Source organism: Paramormyrops kingsleyae, chromosome 3 (genome assembly GCF_048594095.1).
Source record: "Paramormyrops kingsleyae isolate MSU_618 chromosome 3, PKINGS_0.4, whole genome shotgun sequence".
In the NCBI taxonomy this organism is placed as follows: Eukaryota; Metazoa; Chordata; class Actinopteri; order Osteoglossiformes; family Mormyridae; genus Paramormyrops; species Paramormyrops kingsleyae.
The window spans coordinates 3,084,121-3,103,764 of record NC_132799.1 but is presented as its reverse complement, the minus strand read 5'-3'; the positions used below and the strand labels follow the sequence as shown (position 1 = coordinate 3,103,764).

At 52.5% G+C, this 19,644-nt stretch overlaps 1 protein-coding gene across 3 annotated transcripts in view; it reads right to left on the bottom strand.

Annotated features, from left to right (window-relative positions):
• Positions 1-19,227, bottom strand: part of anapc1 (anaphase promoting complex subunit 1) — a 28,029-nt gene extending 8,802 nt beyond the window's left edge. Inside the window, exons 1-29 of one of the 3 annotated variants that reach the window (XM_023828203.2) lie at positions 19,019-19,227; positions 18,471-18,598; positions 17,583-17,819; positions 17,138-17,299; positions 16,911-16,953; positions 16,727-16,827; positions 16,214-16,296; positions 16,015-16,088; positions 15,670-15,818; positions 15,354-15,571; positions 14,001-14,222; positions 13,784-13,879; positions 13,401-13,491; positions 13,236-13,301; positions 12,972-13,109; positions 12,528-12,674; positions 12,304-12,364; positions 10,098-10,285; positions 9,377-9,451; positions 8,633-8,901; positions 7,904-7,995; positions 7,332-7,480; positions 6,376-6,454; positions 6,036-6,072; positions 5,655-5,728; positions 5,064-5,242; positions 4,149-4,375; positions 3,221-3,339; positions 1,170-1,441 (exon numbers count right to left, since the gene is read on the bottom strand). In XM_023828203.2, the coding sequence (XP_023683971.2) occupies positions 1,170-1,441; positions 3,221-3,339; positions 4,149-4,375; positions 5,064-5,242; positions 5,655-5,728; positions 6,036-6,072; positions 6,376-6,454; positions 7,332-7,480; positions 7,904-7,995; positions 8,633-8,901; positions 9,377-9,451; positions 10,098-10,285; positions 12,304-12,364; positions 12,528-12,674; positions 12,972-13,109; positions 13,236-13,301; positions 13,401-13,491; positions 13,784-13,879; positions 14,001-14,222; positions 15,354-15,571; positions 15,670-15,818; positions 16,015-16,088; positions 16,214-16,296; positions 16,727-16,827; positions 16,911-16,953; positions 17,138-17,299; positions 17,583-17,795 (3,624 nt within the window). In that variant the 5' untranslated portion in view covers positions 17,796-17,819; positions 18,471-18,598; positions 19,019-19,227. The remainder of the gene's footprint in view (positions 1-1,169; positions 1,442-3,220; positions 3,340-4,148; positions 4,376-5,063; positions 5,243-5,654; positions 5,729-6,035; positions 6,073-6,375; positions 6,455-7,331; positions 7,481-7,903; positions 7,996-8,632; positions 8,902-9,376; positions 9,452-10,097; positions 10,286-12,303; positions 12,365-12,527; positions 12,675-12,971; positions 13,110-13,235; positions 13,302-13,400; positions 13,492-13,783; positions 13,880-14,000; positions 14,223-15,353; positions 15,572-15,669; positions 15,819-16,014; positions 16,089-16,213; positions 16,297-16,726; positions 16,828-16,910; positions 16,954-17,137; positions 17,300-17,582; positions 17,820-18,470; positions 18,599-19,018) is intronic. The other 2 variants (XM_023828202.2, XM_023828204.2) reach the window with 2 other exon arrangements.
• Positions 19,228-19,644: the final 417 nt, after the last annotated feature.

Here is a 19,644-nt window from a genome sequence, read left to right as displayed (position 1 = left end):
CGACAGGAGGGGCGATGGACCCGAGTCGATTGCTCCCCCGCCCTCTCATGCTCACAAGACCCCACTCCCCACTAGATTTCTTTACCCCAAAGCTTCCAAAGAGCACTAGTGCCCCCGGGGGACAGGAGGCCACATCGCTGCCTGAGACTGAAATTCCCCGAGTGGAAGGCAGGCCCACTGTTTCTCTGCATCGGTCCCCCACGACAACGCCCCCCCTACCGTAAGACACCGCCATGGGGCCGACTGTTAACCTGCCCCTCAAACGAGTCGCCCGTTTGTCTCTGCTGGGAGGTTCGACAAACAACTGGTGAGATCAAACGATTCCCGTTACCACATTTGGTTCACAGCAGGCCGGCTAAATACAGGCGGAAGGCGGGTCTCACAAAAGGCCATTCGGAGCAGCAACAACAACAATGCCTGCACTGTATTTAAAAAAAAAAAAGAGCCAAAAAGCCGGCAAACAGAGAGAAAGAGAACAGAGAGAGAGGGAGGGAGGGAAGGAGGGGAGGGGGAACGCTTTGAAGATATCGAACTCGCAGACACGATGCTTATCACCAGTGACCACAACCCAGTGTCAAAGGCAGGTCTAACTGGAAATATAAGGGTTAACATGCGTCACGCTCATGGAAAACGTCAAAGCGAAACGGCGCCCAGTGCCGCACGTTTCCTCCTCCGCTTTCATGTGAGAAACATAACAGGATGACAGGACCAGAACGCGGCACATCGGCGCCCTGCCATTTCCACCCCGCCGCCGCCTCGCTCAGAGAGCTGATCCAGAAGCAGTCAGACACGCTGATAGGAAACGCCGTGTCCTGTGTGGATGGGCCACCATCCAGCCGTGTTAACCAGAACAGCAGACAAAACAGAAACCTTAAAACTCACCACAATAAACAGTTCAGCAGAGAGACCATGTCAGACAAAAAGGACAAACAAAGAGCACATGGGGGGTGAGCGTAAATATTTAGTCTCGTTTTTAACAGATGTCAGCAGCTCAGTTTTATTCCTGTCGTGGACCCTTTGCTCTCCAAACAGTGCGCAGTAAGAGGCCACCTTCCAAACTACAATTACATCAGTCTCTTAACAGGCAGGTTTGGATAATCACCGAATAGAGTAATAATTATGGCACTTTGAAGACATTCCCTAAGTGGCTTCGGGGATGGGGCCGTCACCTTAGTGAGGTAGTCGTGGATGTTGAGCGTGGCCAGCTTGGTGAGGTGCCCGTTAAGCCCCAGGGCCATCAGGAAGCCAGCGTACTCATTGGCCAGCTCGGCACTCTTGGGCTTGTTGTAGGCGATCCAGGCGGAGTCGATGCGGGAGGCCGGCGCGATCTTCAAGCCGGCCGCCACGCCGTTGTGGAAGCTGGGCCAGCTGGTCATGTTGGGCGGGACGTCGATGTTGCCGCTATTAAGGTCCACCATCGTGTTTCGGGGCGGCGCCCGGCCTGAGGTTCGAGAACAAGAAACGAGCTATGGGTCATATTATTTAGGGGGGCCGGCACAGTGAGACCAGGGGCGGGACAACAGAATGGGTGCCATCCAATGAGCATGCACAGTCAGACTGAGGGGCGGGACAACAGAATGGGTGCCATCCAATGAGCATGCACAGTCAGACTGAGGGGCGGAGCATGAAACCAAATAAGCTGAACCAACAAGCCCAGTGGTGGATACCAGCTAGCAGAGCGATGCAGATATGAGACAATGAGAAAACCTTCATGAATAAATATTAAATTCAGTATTTTTTGTATTTTCACGAGTGATCAGGCTGTTGATCAGCCACACCCCCGCCAGCAGAGACTGTCCCGTCCCCCGCCAGCAGAGAGTGTCCCGTCCCCCGCCAGCAGAGAGTGTCCCGACCCCCGCCAGCAGAGACTGTCCCGCCCCCCGCCAGCAGAGACTGTCCCGCCCCCCGCCAGCAGAGAGTGTCCCGCCCCCCGCCAGCAGAGAGTGTCCCGCCCCCCGCCAGCAGAGACTGTCCCGCCCCCCGCCAGCAGAGACTGTCCCGCCCCCCGCCAGCAGAGACTGTCCCGTCCCCCGCCAGCAGAGAGTGTCCCGTCCCCCGCCAGCAGAGAGTGTCCCGACCCCCGCTAGCAGAGACTGTCCCGACCCCCGCCAGCAGAGAGTGTCCCGACCCCCGCTAGCAGAGAGTGTCCCGTCCCCCGCCAGCAGAGACTGTCCCGTCCCCCGCCAGCAGAGACTGTCCCGTCCCCCGCCAGCAGAGAGTGTCCCGACCCCCGCCAGCAGAGACTGTCCCGACCCCCGCCAGCAGAGAGTGTCCCGACCCCCGCTAGCAGAGACTGTCCCGTCCCCCGCCAGCAGAGAGTGTCCCGTCCCCCGCCAGCAGAGACTGTCCCGACCCCCGCTAGCAGAGAGTGTCCCGTCCCCCGCTAGCAGAGAGTGTCCCGTCCCCCGCTAGCAGAGAGTGTCCCGTCCCCCGCCAGCAGAGACTGTCCCGTCCCCCGCCAGCAGAGACTGTCCCGACCCCCGCCAGCAGAGACTGTCCCGACCCCCGCTAGCAGAGAGTGTCCCGTCCCCCGCTAGCAGAGAGTGTCCCGTCCCCCGCTAGCAGAGAGTGTCCCGTCCCCCGCTAGCAGAGAGTGTCCCGTCCCCCGCTAGCAGAGAGTGTCCCGTCCCCCGCTAACACTAATGTCAGGGGGCTATAGCACATGAGCAGAGGGGCAGGCGGCCTGAGCCTCTGGATCCCAGCCCAACACCAGTCCAGGGCACCAGAACATTCTTCCTTTTGATGGGAACAGCAGAAAATAAGAGGCCTGAAGCAAAAAATAAGCCCTAATTGTAGACGAGGCTTGAGCGTGGAGCCGGGGGCCGGGCGGCCGGCGAATGAAAGGCACAGAGCGACTTTCTTGTGGTGTCCTTCCAAACACACACCCCAAAACAAGCTGGACTCATTTGGACACGTGTCTCACGCTCGTTAAGTGGATCCAGACACGGGGCCTCTGACAGCACGACCCCACGGGCCCAGTGGACAGGAGAAACGCCCCAACAGCACAGGCCAGGGACCAGTCCCGCACATTGAATAATGATCATAATAACAATGACACTTCATTGATCCCCGTGGGGAAGTTCTCTCTTTACCCTCCATGACACACAGACACACACACAGGTGACAGCAAGTCGGATTGAGATGAAATGTGTTTCTGGGGCACTGGGAGTTACTGCAAAAACACACATGGCAGTGGCAGCAGGGAGGAGGAAGCACGTACCAGTCAGGTTTAACTTGGGGACCGGAAGCGGCTCTGTGGGCACCGGGAGGTAGGAGAAGAGTGTGAAGAGGCCTCGGCCCACCGGCAGGGCCATGGTCCGCTGGCACAGCTGTAGCAGCCTGCAAAGACAAGGAGCGGCACGCTTGGGAGAGACCGCCTGCCGTAGCGTATTCTGATAACCAGGTAACTAGTAGGGTGTGTTTTAGAATGGGGCCCCAAAAATGACAAGCCGTCCCATCAGGAGGGAGTGTAACATCAGCCGTTAGTGCGGGCCGACAGAGGGCAAATAAGAAAAGGTGGATGTTTATTGCGTGAAACAGACCTCCCTGCTGCCCGGAACGCAACAGCCCCCGTGCGTGAGGGAATCAGAGCCTCTTATTGCTACGTGGGTGAGTCACACCGCTACAGTGAGTGAGTGATTTAATAAGTACAATCAGCTTCAGACGGGTGCAAATGACTGTGCCGACCGGGGAGTGACTCAGCGGCAGAGCGCCGGCCGGCAGACATTTTCTGCCTGTGCTTCTCCCAGAGATCACGCGGGGAAATTCTCGGCATGCCCGACGGCAGGTAAACCCTGACGTCAGAATCCCGAGAGGAGACCCCGCCCTGTTCTGCTCACCTCCTAGTTCCATCTGGAGGACACTGGCCAATCAGCCGCTGCCAGACATGCAGCCGTAGCTCCTCGCTGGGCATAATGAGCTAATGATGGAGTTTATCCATCCATCCACCCCCCTATCCTCCTGATTAAGGTTACGGGGGGGGGCCCTAAAGATGGGAGCTAGGGAACAAGCTACTACAGCATATGCGGAATAAGGAATAATATTATTAACTGTGGTTATTGAATATTTACTGTGGTGACTGTAGTGTGGTTTGAGTGCTGCAGGAAGCGCGGGGACCAAGGCAGGTATGTGTGTCTGGCTGGACTCACTTGTTCTCCTTCTCCTCGATGTACTCGTGGTCGCTGACCTCGGGCAGGTGAGGCACGTTGACGCGCACGGGCCGCGAGCTCTGCAGCAGCCGGCGCACCTCCTGCACCCGCAGGTCCTGGCTCCAGATCAGCGCCGTCACGTCGCCCTCGATGTCACCCATGCCGTCCTCCTCCTCGTCCACCTCGGCCGCTGCCGGGGCCTCCAGCGACAGCCCCGAGCCCATCGTCTAGCCAGCCAATCACACAGTCAGAGAGGGAGGAGTGGGCGGGGCGTCTGGGAACTCTACCCACAAACACAACCAATCTCCTGCTTCCAAAATCTTAAGGGACGAAAACAAGACTAGAAGAGACAATACTGTTGCTCCTCACCTTACAATGGTTCAGCTTAAGATACCTTGACTTTACAATCCACATTCAGTGGTCATCAAACTTTGAATTCAGTTCTGTTTCCAGGCAGGTGAGATGTACAGTAGTGTTTTCTTCTGCCAAATTTTCCCAACCTAATGTCTACTAAATGCCCAAGTGTGCCATACATCTCACACATACATATACATATATAGATATATCTCCACAACTGACGATATTTTCAACTTACAATGGGTTCATTGGAACTTAACGCCATCAAAAGTTTAAGAGCATCTATATAAGGAAACTGAACTTGGGGCCAAAAACATGGTTCTTGTGAGAATTTTTTCAAAGCAGAAGTCACATGACTTGACTTGATGATTGACATTTATTTAGCAGATGGGGGGGCAGACAGCTGGGGCCATGGGCCCTGCTCAAGGGCCAAAGGGTCATATGATTCTTGTCCGATTAAAACCTGCAGATGGGCTATACACTGTTTCCATGGTGCCTGTTGCCTGGAAACGATGGCCACCAGGATGGAGAACATCAAAGCACCCAATGCCGACTCACAGGTTTGCCCCTGGCCAGCGTGACTCTGTGTGCCTGCTTCGTCAGGTCCTGCCGGCCAATCAGCAGGCAGACGTCTTCCGGCCAATCAGAGCAGGGCTGCTCACGGCATTGGTAGATGGCGTCACGTATCGGGAGGGCCACCCCAAAGGGCACCGACTCCAGGTCCTTCAGCGTGAAGCCTGGACAGACACAGACCACAGAGGATTTCAATCCAGCCCTCGACCTTTAGACCTCAGAGACTGCAGCACTACTGTGGCGTTCTAAAATTCATGGAATGTCACTTCTGGAGAAAATAAATACACATTATACCCACTGAAATATAACAACACAAGAATCAAAATAGTTTTAAACTGTGACCAGCAGTAAAACCCAAAATTTACTTCAGAGATTTTTCTAAATCTGAAAAAGACTGCCACACTAACCTCATTACAAGGCACACAGTGATCTGAGACTTATTTCAGGGAACAGTGCTGTTTAAACAGCACCAAGACCAAGATGGCAAAGTTACCGCCCCAGTTGAGGGCCACACTCTGCCGGAACATTCCAGAAGACAGATGCGAGTTACACAACACAAGCCAGCGATGTTATTACCTGAGGATGTTAACCAGAGAGCCAGTTTCTCTGCCAAACTGCAGTAATGCGTGCTGGGTTTTATTTCACTTTGTCTGGAACAAGAAACATTTGTATTCAATGCTTTTATCTCACTGGGTTTTTAAATCCTCAGGTCTCTCACATAATAGAGAGGTCTGAAGGCTTGTTTTTTCAATCCTACGTGACTGAGCAATACGGAAAACTGAGGAAGGCATCCAGGCGGAATAAGCAGAATAGTGCTCGTGGAACGAGTTACTGTAAGTATCAAACACAGAGGCATGTGTAAAGGCGAATGCGGGGATCACACGCCTTTCTGTCACACGCCTTTCTGTCACACGCCCGGGGCAGGTGGCAGCAAACAACAACGTGATAAAAGCTTACCTTTTCCCTGCTTGCTCATTCAGGTTTTTCTTCTGGCCTGTCAAAAGGACAATATGACAAGTGTCATCGACTTACAAACAACGATCACAAGCCAACATGAAGAATTAATGAAACTTCTGAAGCATCCAGGGCGAAGGACTGACAGTCAATGGTAACATCTCCTCAATAAGCACAAAACTGCATATTTAATACATACTGGTCAAGAATTACAAAGGCAGACAACAGCCCTGATGCAAATGCTGCTTGGGTCCCACGCTAATGCCCCCTGGTGGCTGCATTTACAGGAAGCTAATTCAGGGCTGTCAGTTGAGGAAGGCGGCCGGTGCAATCCCCCCCCTACCTGCGGAGACCTTCGACAGGTATTTGGAGACGTCCGTGGTCACAGAGTTTTCATCGCCAATGACATAGAGGGCAAAGCTCTGGGGGCGAAGGAGAGGGTGACATGTGACACGCGTGGCACACGGGCACGACACATGTGACACTCAAACTCTGGGTTGCAACATCAGCCCTCGGATGAACTGACAGGCTGTTTGATTGTTATCAGCAGGTAGGATCGTTTGGTCTGGGGGGGGCGGGCGGGGGGCGGTAATGATGTCCGCCGTAAATTTGGAAACCTTTCCGAATCTCACGCAGGTTCCGACTTCAATCCGAAGCCAATTAACTTCACCGGACATGGAAAATGTCAACGGCGGTAAGTACACTATGTTCGCGGCGCGGTCACATGACAGACGGGCGGCAGGGGGCGGGATTGCGGGGATGAGGAGGTCGGTGTTTGTCAGCCTGGCCACAAACACGATTCCATGCTCCCCAGAGATTAATTAATTACACGACGCCAGCGCTTCGGCAAACAAACGCAGGAAGTAAAACTTATTTCCTGAAGCGCGCAAGCCTCCAACCGGGGCAGCCATTGGAGACCCGGCGGCCGTCCGATCGACGGCTCTGTGGCGGATGTCTCCATCGCTGTCGGAAACGAGGGCCGTGCCGGTCCGGTCCTCAATCACAGGGACCCTGATTAATGCAAATCCCTGAGTGTCTGGTCTGTACGCAGCACGGGAGAGAGCCCCCCCATCGCAGGTGACCTTTGCCGTGGTTAATTACTCAGCTGGGGACAGACTCCGGACATCAAAAGATCTACCTAGCAACTTGAAATCTACAACTAGAAAGCAGAACTCTTCTTTCTGATAAGAGAATCACCAAAAACATCAGTCACTCTGTGGACCCTGCTGGACCTGCGAGGTCAAATACCACACACTTCCTGGGCGGTACTGGTTTTCTGAAGCTAATTTTGGCTCATACCAGCACCAGTAGTTTGGTCCTCTCACAGATGCCGGGCAGGTATGGAAAGGGTGACACTTCATCTCCACGCAGGCATCTGCTGAGCCACCCGAAGATGCTGGGCGGCTCCTCCAGGACGAAAGATGGCTTGTTCATCTGGTCTTTCTGAGCTGGAGGAGGAGGGGCAGACAGCTGTCATTCACTGCATCGCCATGACTACCAGCAACCATTCAGATACAGTCCATTTGAACCCAGTGATATGTGACATCGAGGTGATACGGCCACCTTGCCCGTCCTTTAATCCCCTCTCAGTTACAGGAAGGCGATTCCCTGCACTGTGTGGTTCACAAACCCCCCCCGCCCCAGATTTTACATCCCATAATACCAAGGCCCCACACCCTGAGGAGTCTGCAAGAAGAATAAAAGACCCCAAAGGTGACTTTGGAGACCCTAACCCCAGGACATCCATCAGAGATCACCCCCCCCCCATCCCCGTCCTAGCCAGTGAAAGGTGTCGCGGTGCTGAGCGGAATTCCGACTGTCGTCAGGGAAACCCCGCTTTGGTCTCTGGGCCGGTATTGATGAACTCTCACCGGGGTCGATGGCGCACGTCTCCTTGAAGGTCTTGATGAATGAGGGATAATCTCGCCAGTAAAGATCGATGTATTCCTCTAACTGTAGATCCCTGTTAAAGATGGTTAAACAATTAGCGACAGGTTAACGGCCCCCACTCCAGCAATTAGCGACAGATTAACGGCCCCCACTCCAGCAATTAGCGACAGATTAACGGCCCACTCTCTAGCAATTTCCTTTGCCAGCCGTGATCGATATGCCTGCATACGTGCATCGGCGCTCGCCGGGCCAGACGGCCCGCTTGAGGAGCGTGGTCTGTGTGCCCCCCCCCCCCCCCCCCCCCCGACAGAGTGCCGGGTAGGAGGCAGAGGTCCTGCGGCTGCCCCAGAACGGCGACTCAAGGCCCAAAACAGGACCTATCCACAGCATGACCCTGTTTGGTGTCAGGGCCGCCACAAGGACTGTGTGACACTTCGGGGTTTCACCGTTTAAAAGGGCCACCCCCTCCCCTCCCATCAGCCCCCTTCGCCATTGTTTCGTTTCTGGGCTGAATTCATGTGCATCTGTACCCAGCCCTCTTTTTGGTTTGTTTCATTTCCCCAGGAGAGCTTCTCGGGGGTGGGGGGGGGGGGGGTGCCAGACCCACATGTTTGAAAGTTGGAAACTAGAATAAATTTTGAATATAGTCTGGTTCCTCATGCCCTGACCCCATGCCGTGTTGCGGCAGAAGCGCCCCCCCCCCCCCTTACCGGGCAAGCTGCTGCAGCAGCACCACCAGCTGGTGGGCCCCCTTCCTCATGAGCTCATCCAGCTTCAGGTCCTCGTAAACCAGGTGCAGCACGAAGAAGACAGCGGGGGTGTGATTAAAGAGCGGGGCGGCGGCATCCAGGCGGGGGGGGGCCGAGGACTCGCCCGTGTGCGGCGGCGCCCCCAGCAGGGGCTCCAGGTGCAGTGCGCCGCCCAACCTTCGCGACTCCACCTGCCAGTGGTAGTCAGAGGCCAGCTGATACTCCCAGTCCTGGGGGAGAAGAGGCCAGTTCAGGGGGGGGGGGAAATCAAACAAACGCTGCACAACCCCAAGTCAGGCTGAGGTCTGATTAAAGGCCCTCAAACACAGCTTAGTGCCAGACACCCAGAGCTGGGAGTGTGTTAGCTTGGGGGGGGGGGGGGAGGCTAGGGGATCAAAAGGCTCCCAGGACGCAGCAGCGACTGTGGGAGGAGGCCGGCCCCTCCTGCGATGGCGGGGAACTGAGCTCTGCTACAGGCTGCGAAACCGAGACGGTAAAACCGGTTTAGAGGAAAAAAAGACGGCAAACCCATTAGCAAAAGGGTAAAGAAACAAGAAAAACAGCAGCAGTCGTGAAACACCCACTCAAGCACGTCTGCACCGAGCTGGCGAGACAGTTCCCACGGGCCAAGAGGTCAGCCAGCCCAGGGTGATTAAAACGGAGACATGCCCACACCCTCCTGCGTGGGGGGGGGGAGGAGCTTACCTCGTCTGAGCCCATCTCTGAGGTCCGGGCCTTCTTGGGTGCGATGACAGGCGAGAGGGGAACCTCAAAATCCAGCTGCGAAAAAGCATCCGTTCAGGTCAGGAACATCTCTTCTAGCGGGCAAGTCAGTGTTTACCAAACACGCGGCACCTAGTCATCACTGGAGCACATAACGCCGGCGTGTGGGAAACCTGCCGTGTAGTGAACCCTGGTGTGTAGGAGAACCCAGAGTGTAAGAGGAACCCAGCGTGTAGTAGAACCCAGAGTGTAAGAGGAACCCAGCATGTAGGAGAACCCAGAGTGTAAGAGGAACCCAGCGTGTCGGAGAACCCAGCGTGTAGGAGAACCCAGCGTGTAGGAGAACCCAGCGTGTAGGAGAACCCAGCGTGTCGGAGAACCCAGCGTGTCGGAGAACCCAGCGTGTCGGAGAACCCAGACTGCAGGCTCAGAGTCACAGTGGCTGCACCTGCTACTCCACCTTCTACAGACTCCATTCACCTCCAATTTTAAAAATATTCTTTAGATTATTTTTGATTCTGTCTGGAGAAAATCACAATAACTCACTGCAAACGCTTAGTGATGAACCTGCCTGTTACAACGTGCTACACTGAAATAACGTGAGGATTCCCCCTAACAGGAGGAAAGGTGAGGCTCGGCCACAGCAGGGCAGCATGGTGCAGCACCCAGAAGCCCAGAAGCCCCGGTCCCGGGAGGCACTAACGTTGCGGGTCCAGGATAGGCGCTCGGTGCTGTAGCCCATGAGCGTCATGATGCAGGTGACAAACAGGTTCCACTCGGTGTGGGAACTGGGCCCACCAGGGGCGTTGTAGATGTTGTACCACTTGGTGAGGACCTTCATGGCTGTCTCCTTGGGTAGGATGAACCTGACGGCCTGCAGGCACTTCTTCACTGTGGGGGGGGGGGCACAGAGTCAGAGGCAGGAGGACACAATTACCGGCATCCGGCCGTGATCAGGCAGTCGCCATGGCGACGAAGGGATGGCGGCTGGCAGTGAATCCGCCAAAGGTCGGGCTCGGGATGTTTAAATACCACCTCGTTAAACTTACGGCTCCACGTGTCACCGATTTCAGGCCGGCCAACGCGGAGGAACCCGACCCCAAATGGGCACGGACCCGGGTTTCGGGGGACGCACTGAGAACGCGAGGGCAGCGCTACTCTGCGGGAACGGCCAAGCTGGTGTTTTACCGTAACTCTGAACTGCCTTTACATTACACTCACATTTTATTTAGCTTGTCCAAAAAAACATAAAAGTGAGTAGCCAGAGGGACTGGGGGTTAAGGGCTTCGCTCAAGGACCCAAACCATGACATCACACTGCTGACCCTGGGACTGGAACCAGCAACCTTCTAATCACAGGCACAGGGTCCTAACAGGGTCACACTCCGCCCCAAATGCAACTGACCACATAGTTCAGTCTCAATATAACCATTAAGTGACCGTAATTTGGGCCCCCCAATCCCTAACATCCGGCAGCAACTATAATGAAGCTCTCGCTTAACAAGTATTTCTCAGTTTACCATTAACCAGATGAACTTACTCACAGGTGGCTGAATATCAGTTAAAAATGGAACGGCTCCCCCCCACGCTCCCCCCCCAAGCCCACCCTGAAACTGCACGTCGACTGCGGACAGCAGCTCCGAAACCTCGCTGTGAAACTGAGAACTCCTGGAATGACTTCTCCCATCTGACGCCTCGCTTGAGCGCCCCCTAGTGCTTCTCCGGCTCAGAAAGCCGCCTGTGGTTACGTAACTCCTTAAGTTAATTAAAGATCCATTAACTAAGGACCTGCTTCTAGGAAATAAAGATGTCAGCCGTTTCACATTTTACAAATTATCGTTCCTAAATCTCTAACCATCCCACTGGGTCAAGCACGTCCCTTGTTATCCGTCTGCATAGCTGTAGGTTTTAGGAACAAGAGCAGGACCGCTCCTGGGATTTGGGAATGACATCACACACTGTCAACCTCATCACTCACTGCAAAATGTTAATGTCATGAAAAACAGAGAGCAGGAATAAAAATGCCAGGGGAATTGATCGAACGCTTTAATAAATCACTGATTTATGAAAAATATAGCAGAGGCGTGATGGAAGCATGGACCCCACTGGCAGACATCGACAGAGTTAGTGCAGTAAAAGCATTACCCAGCATCACCCAGCATTACCCAGCATCACCCAGCATTACCCAGCATCACCCAGCATCACCCAGCATCACCCAGCATCACCCAGCATCACCCAGCATTACCCAGCCAGTGACAGCGAGATCTGGCCCCAAACCCAGAATACACCATCCCTGATTAGATGTTGTAGTATCCCGAGATTCAAAACAGACGCGCTGAGGCTGGCATGCGGCCCGCAGAGTGAGACGGCGAGCCATTACACCGCATCTGGGGGAGCCCTGTGCCTCTAATATCATCATGCCCCCCCCCCCCACAGGCCCAGCAGGCCGTCCCCCCCCCTGCAGGATCCAGCTAACGGGCCTCCTTCTCTTTCTCTCCCTCCAACGAGAGTTATGATGTAGTGGGAATTAAATGCAATAAACAAAAACTGGGCAAACAAACGCACACAAACACAGACACAGATCTGCGTTTGCTGTGGTGGCTTGTTCATTTCTCATATCAACCCCCCCCTCCTCATCCCCCATCGGTGGGGGTGGGACCATAGCTATTATGGTGTCTAAGGCACCAGCACAGGGAGTGGTTAAGGGGTCAGTCGATTTATGCCCCTACAGATGTGCTGCAGAGAGCAATGGATGCGTGAGGGGGTCCCACTGGCAAAATGAAAAAGGCCAGGATGGGCTTTCAGAATGAGAGGGGGGCAGTCATTCCCCCCATTCCATTCCCATCCTCTGCCATGGGAATAAACGTCACATTTCAGTATCAGGACAGAAGAGAGAATCGGTGCCCTCACCCAGTTCCGATGTGGCGATCTCTGGGATAGCGATGCGCTGCATCATACCGTTACTCAGCTCCTAAACAGACAGAGACATTGTCAGAAGCCCAACTGTGCATCCTGCAATCACTCGGCAAACTTAAATACTTTAACAAAACATCGGAAGAGTAAGAAAGAAAAACAAAAAAGAGAGAAAAAAGCATTTTCCAATGGTGTCTCTGCAGGTGCAGGCAGTCACTCACCAGGGTGACCCTGTTGTGGACGGGATCCCGAAGGGCGTGGACATACGGCGCCACCTGCTGGAAGGTGCAGTCATCGAGCCAGGGCCAGGACGACTCGTGGTGTTTGGTGGAGCCGCGCAGCTCACACACTGGAGATGGTAGGGCCACCTGAGGATGATTATTGGATGATTATTTGATCATTTTCCGCGCAGGCGCCCAAATCGACGTCAGCCCTTCCTAAAAATAGTCAGAGTTCAGCAAGTGACGCAAACCACAGGAATCCATGTTTTCCTGTAAAATTGGACAGAATATTAACGACGACGACAGGAGGACGTCCAAACCTTCACCCTCCTGCCCCTAACAAACCTGAAGTGCAGCCCTAGCTTGCACGAATTCCAACGCACGTCTGACAGGTTCACCGTGCCACTGACGCCGGCCCCCCGGCGCACAAACGCACACCCTCACCTCGTCGAGGCAGCTCATGTGGCGCCCGGTGGCCTTAGCGGGGGTGCTGATGCCCTCCACGGGGGTACCAGGATGGGACATTGTGCCCGTCATGCCCAGCGAGGGAGCCAGGAGCCCTGAGACGAACACCTTGCTCACCTAGAGGAGGGGACAGGGGGCCGATATTAAGCTGGCATTAATATCGTCAGTGAGCGCTCGTGTCAGGTGGGCAGGCAAGGTATGCCAACAGATACAGGTTTGAGGCCAGAGGCCCGAGGCACGTACCCTGGAGACGCCGGTGTACAAGACCAGGCATCCACTGGGTTCCAGAACCAACATGGCATCGATGCTCTAGCAGAGAGAAAATCACCACTAAAATTAAGCTCCACACACAGCACAAGCTGAAAATACATCCATCCATCAGCATCATAAGACATGTCACATTCCTACCTCCAGGGGCGCTGCATCTCTGGCTGGGATTGTGGCGGCGGCGACGAATATCAGCTGGGAGGGGTCGTTGCTCTCGATGAACTTCACACACCTGCCAGAAAAGCAAAGGACGCCATGAGCGCCTCCAGCCTGACGGAATCGAGCAAAAGCGGGGTAACGGACAGCGGGAAGGGGGGTGGAGGAGGAGGTGAGAGTAATGCGGAGAGAAAAAGAATAGGGGATGGGGAAGAGGAAGGGAAGCAGCAGGTGAGCAAAGGTGAAGGAACAACGGGACAGGGTTTGGCAGAAAAGAAGGAGATCAGGTGGAAACGATGAGAAGGAAGCAGGTAAGGAGAGAGCAAAAAAAAAAGGCGATAGAATGAAGCGGCCAGCGGGGGGCGCACCTGAGCTGCTGGCTGGACTCCACAAGGAAGCAGAGGAACTTGTTCTCGCACAGGTCTGATGTGATGAAGACCTTTGAGGCCTGGCTGCTCTTCTCCCTGGGGGGGCGACAGGCAGAGCAGCTCAACCTTCACTGGCTTCGTTTTCTGGCAATTTTCGAGAAGCCGTAACAAAAGACATCATCTGAATCTGAAGCAAGGGGCGCTTTCACAGCCAGACCTGGGCGACGAGTCGCTCCGGCACCCCGGCGGCGTCTCCATCCACAGCTGCTCGATGCACAGCTCGGGGACCAGGGGCTCCGCTTCAGGAGCCACACCCGAGTCATTCAGCACGCTGGTCGGCGATGACAGCAGGCTGTGTGTTCGTGGGGAGTGGCACGACATGTTGAAGCGCTGGGCACTGGAGAACGAGGGCGCCGCCGTACTGGGGGAGTGGGCCCGGCTGTTGGACGGTTAAAACAGAAGATGAAATGTCAGTCAGCCGGACAGAGGATCTGGGCGCTCAGAACGAAGGAGCACAGCTGGCCAATTGAAACTGTTACGCTTAATGCTAAGGCTTACGATGCTTTCGGCCGCGGACAAGGGCACGTGACGTAATTTATGGGGGTTGGCAGCAGAGAGCTGCAGTCAGTGCCCATGTAGCCCAGATTTTTAGTGGAAACCTTGCCCATCCATGGGCACCAACTGCCCATGTGCGAAATAACCGATTAGATATTTCCAGTAGGTGGCAGCGTGGACTTTCACAGTCAACGACAAAAAGAGTAGAAAAAGAACAGCTGAAGTAGTTATGGTGAGCATGTGTAGGAGGATTATCGGAGATACTCGCATACCTCATTTTTCACACTGTCCAGACATTATACTATTATACTGAGGTACACAGCATTTTAAAAAGCAGTACTATTGCGGCATTTTGAAATTCACCGAGCGGGTGAAGGGCCGGGGGTTCCAAGTTATTTTTGTCGGAAGGATTTGGGATTTTAAAAATACCATGGTACGCCATATTACTTTAACACTCTCTAAGCCTAGACTAACAACTTTAAAACTGTTCAACTACTCTGTGCATGCACTGACCGTGACCATCTGCATCCACAGACAAATGCAGTATGAACAACAGCGTCAGAACACACAATAGCCCACAGTCTGAAAGTGCATGTGGAAAAGTGAAGTATGAACTAGCCTTAAGGGTAATGATTAGGCTAAGTGTGACAGTAAGGCTAATGCGAATGGTAACAGTAAGGCTAAGGCTAGCAGTAAGGCTAATGCTACGGGTAAGAAGGAGGATATCGCTAAGGGGAATGATTAAAAAAAAGTGTGGAAGTAAAGGCAACGCTAACAGTAACAGTAAGGCTAACACTAAGGATAATGCTAACAGTAAGGCTAACACTAAGGGTAATGCTAACAGTAAGGCTAACACTAAGGGTAATGCTAACAGTAAGGCTAACACTAAGGGTAATGCTAACAGTAAGGCTAACACTAAGGGTAATGCTAACAGTAAGGCTAACACTAAGGGTAATGCTAACAGTAAGGCTAACACTAAGGGTAATGCTAACAGTAATGCTAACACTAAGGGTACCTGAGGGCTGCCATGCCGGAGATGCTCGGAGAGTGGACACGAGAGTGCAGCCCTGGGGACGAGGTCACACGAGTCTGGCCGTGCAGAGAACAGCTGTGGTAAGGGGAGGCTAGAGACTCCAATTTGGGGACCGTGCGGAGGTGGGAGCTCAGGAATCCAGGCGCCATCAAGTTCTGGACGACCGGCTGGTCTGAGTATTTCAAAACCATAGAGCGCTCCTGTTGAAGGTAGGGCAGGATGTGGCGGGTGAGGGCAGGATGGTGCACACAAATTCAGAACAAACAAGTTCTGACTAACTCGGGGCATCAGAAGTCACCTCTGTGGTGACCCTGCGCAGTGCCCACACTGTGTGGCTGTGCTGCACAGTGTCGTAGGTCATGATGATGGAGGGCTCGCAGCTGGAGAAGATGATCCTCAGAGTGCTGTCCGACACGTACTGCACGCGCGGCGCTTCAAACAGGCCTGCTGGGGGTGGAGGGGACAGCGACCAATCAGAGTCACGGCTTGGCTGTATGTATGACCAGCAGCCAATCAGAGACATAGCTCGGCTATCCTAGGCACCAATAAGCATACAGTAGGGGTGGGGCACAAAACACCACATGGCGGGAGATGGAAGGGGTGGGGGTGGGGGGGGTGATGTAATGCTGAGAGCCAGCCTTACCTGAGGACCTACAGACGACGGGGGCAATCTCATCCAGGGGGTGCAGCATGCTGAACACTGTGGGCAGTGGCTCCCTGGGAAAACGGCGTATAAAGCAAAAGCAGCTGAGCCTGAATCTGCGAACCGCCTTCCTGCTAATGCTGATATGGAGCAGGTCAGCGAGGCAGCAGTGCGACGCAGGGGGGGGGGGGGCACGCACCTCGGGGGACTCATGGGGGCATCGGATGCCGGATTCTTGCGCTCAAAAAGGAGGCCAAACTTGGTGGGCCACAGGGTGGAGACCTGGGGGGGGGGGGGGGGGGGAGAGTAACCCTGATCAAGTTTATACATAGAGATTATCTGTCTAAATGTTGTATTACTTATCATCTACATCTACTAACCCTAGTTAATTTAATGTAGTCACTTGTAAGTTTAATTCTCCAGCCTCATCCCTTCAGAAGGCTGAGTGCCAATTCCCCCATTATGGACCATTAGAAGTTAAATGGACTGGTTCTGGGGAATGTTTCAATATCAGCGCCAAACCAGGCTCATTTCCCCAGTCTGGGGTGGTCAAATTTAAGCATCGTCGCACACTTAGGGGAAGCCTTTCCCAAGTGCCACACAGTCATACAGGACAGTGAGGTTGACACCGTGTTTATCGAATCACAGAAGCATGAGGCTCCCTCAGCATTAATGGCGACAGGCGCGTTAAATTATCCACAAGAAGACGGACCTGGAAGGGCAGCGGGGAGATGAAGTCTTTCCCAGTCACGCTGTGCACGTTGACGCAGGTGTTCTGCACGATGCAGACGGTCTGCTCTACAATCTCCTTCTCTGAAATGAAAGACAGGGGGCCGGTTTGGTTAAACACTGAGGAAGGAAGAGCAGGTCTTCTAGCCCCTTCATAAGATACTTACCATCCTTTTTTTTCTGAGGCAAAGTAAAGTTACACCACAAAGCCTAGAAGGAAAAAAAAAGAAGAGAGGAATAAAGCATAGTACACTTGTATGTAAGGATATAAAGTCTGAATGCCACTGGTCACCAATCAGCAGAGTGCATGCTACATTCCGGAAAATTTAATCCGATAGGCTGGCAGGTCTGACCAATAGGCAGCCTCTCTCTGCCTACATCCGTCTACACCAACCTGTTGCACCGGGCTGTCCACAGTAAAGGCCTTATACACGTAGGACGCCTGGTTTTTGCTGCCACGGCTCCAAATCACCACGTTTCCCGCGACATACAGCTCCTCCTCAAACTCGGCTTCATGGGTGGCCCCGCCCACCCCTTTGCTCAGCTGCCACCATTCCTGTAACAGCAGGAGACAATGAGCTGGGTCACCAGAACTTCCCCCCTGACCAAATTTGGCAAGTCATAGCAGACAGTGGCATTAGCATCCAAATAATCTGAAAATGGTGTGAGGTACATATAACCTGCTAGGGTTTGCAGGTAGCACACAAGCTGGTCTATATAGCTGATAGTAGGTGGGATTTCAATAAAATTAAATAGAAATTAAGTATTGGCCAGCTAAGGTTAAGAAGTGACCAGGTAACAGGGCTGTGTCTGGCAGAAGCTTGCTGGCCGTGACGCACCCTCTCTCTCTCCTGCAGCGTGACCTCCTGGAGGGAGCCCACCAGCCCAGCGGCCCCATCCGAAGACCACAGCTCTGAGGCTGGCTGAAGCTGTCGCAGCTGCAGGTTGATGGCATTCGGGTGCTTCTTGCAGTGCTCACGGCCAAACGGAACAAACCACTGCAATTCCCCTGCGGCTATCATTGTGGCTCTCTCTTCATAGACGTTCGACATGAGTCCCAGATATCAGCATTATTTCTGTGTGGGGAAAAAAGGGAAAATGTAAACCTAGATCAACTGGTATATACAGTACATGTTGTGGAAGTAGAAAATACCTCAGCATTATAAAATGGAGCAAATGTCAAGCTAAAGAATTAAATGGGATATATACAAATGACAGACAGAAAGAATAAACAACAAACAAACAAACGAAGATCTCCTTGACAAACTAAACTAAGAGTTTCTAGAAGTTATCAGGAAGTAAGTCAAGTTTGCCTGGGGCTTGACATTTTTCTTTTTTGAAGGAAGATTGGCATCGGGGCTAAAATACTCGGGGCTATAGTGATCGGCCATATCGACGCCCATGGTTACCACAAAAAGTTACCAAAACTTATATGAAACTGCTGCTACCATTTTTTTCTCCCACAATAAACAAATGTGAACGAAAAACAAATCTATGTCTGAAACAGTATTTCTCAATTTGACATTTGTAATTGAGAATTCAAACAAACTAATCACACGAAATCTGACATTTTTATATTCGTATACATGACGATTACAGAAAAGTCATCTTTGATGTGAGACCATATCTAAGGAAATCATTTACATTAAACGCAGCAATGACTTCACCCTGTGAATACGCTCCGTATACCCGTGCACGTGACGCACTTAGCGCCGTTTTGTTTTTACCTTTAAAAAGTTCTCTCTGGATATCTTGGTAGCACGCAGGAATCCTGCACATATTTCTATGCTTTTCCGTGCCTATGCCGCCTTGTGTCCTGTGTATAATGAATTCCTCTGTACCTGTACTAGTTTAGCTGACACAAATGACAATCAAAGGCTCTAATCTTATCCAGGGCTTGCCTGTCAAATTTCCCACAAAAAAATGCCACACGTAACAAATGCATTGCCTGTTCAACCAAAACAGAGACAGTATAATTTTCTTTTAGCTAGCTTGTTATACACTTTGCCGTATGGCAGAACAGTTAGCTAAAGCTTAATACAGTTAAGCCTTTGGAGAAAAAAAAAACTTCCAGCATGACTAAGCTGCTTAGTTAAACACATTACCTGCATATCTCGACACAACCAGCAAAGTCACACCACAGGTAATAACGTTAATTATTGCGTTATGATTTAGCGAACACGTAGAGACTAGTCAGTGATGTGTAACTAGCTGGTTACTACTGCATATAATATTCTTCCTCAGAAGGACCGGAGACGGGTGATGTGTCACGAACCTGTTAATAAATGGTCGACGGCTGGCTCTTGGAGTCCTTGTATATTAATATACTTATTTATTAGACGTCTCTCTCTTGGCTGACACTTGTTAAACATAAAGCTTAACGGAAAACAGCGAAACTATAGAGATACTCTTTTTTAAAGGAATGGTAAACAGCACTTTTTTCAAAAGGACGCGGCCATATTGCCTTCCCGTGATGCTCCTCTGCATCCTCTGACCAATCACCAGCGGATCTGCGTGTTGCGCGATGGAAAAAGTTCAGCTAATCAGGGACGCCCAATAGCATCTGTTGCAGAATTTACCCAGTTTATTTCTAAAATAACATCTACTACCACTGTATTTTGGTTTCCTATGTTTTTAAATAATACATAAGTGTTAGCCTCCTTTATTTTTAAATGACGGTGACTTTCGTTTATCACACTGGCAGATTTGAAGAGCTCTGAGCTCACTGTTCTTGTACCAACCTGGATCCCTTATTCAGGGTTGCGTGATGGGTGTCAGTTAAGATTCGGTTTTAGGATTTGGACTGAGAATGAGTCCTTACTCATATGCACAGTCTTTTCTGAGTCTGCGTTTAAGTCAAACTCCAGAAACTGACTTCACTGTACAGCAAAATTTTCACAA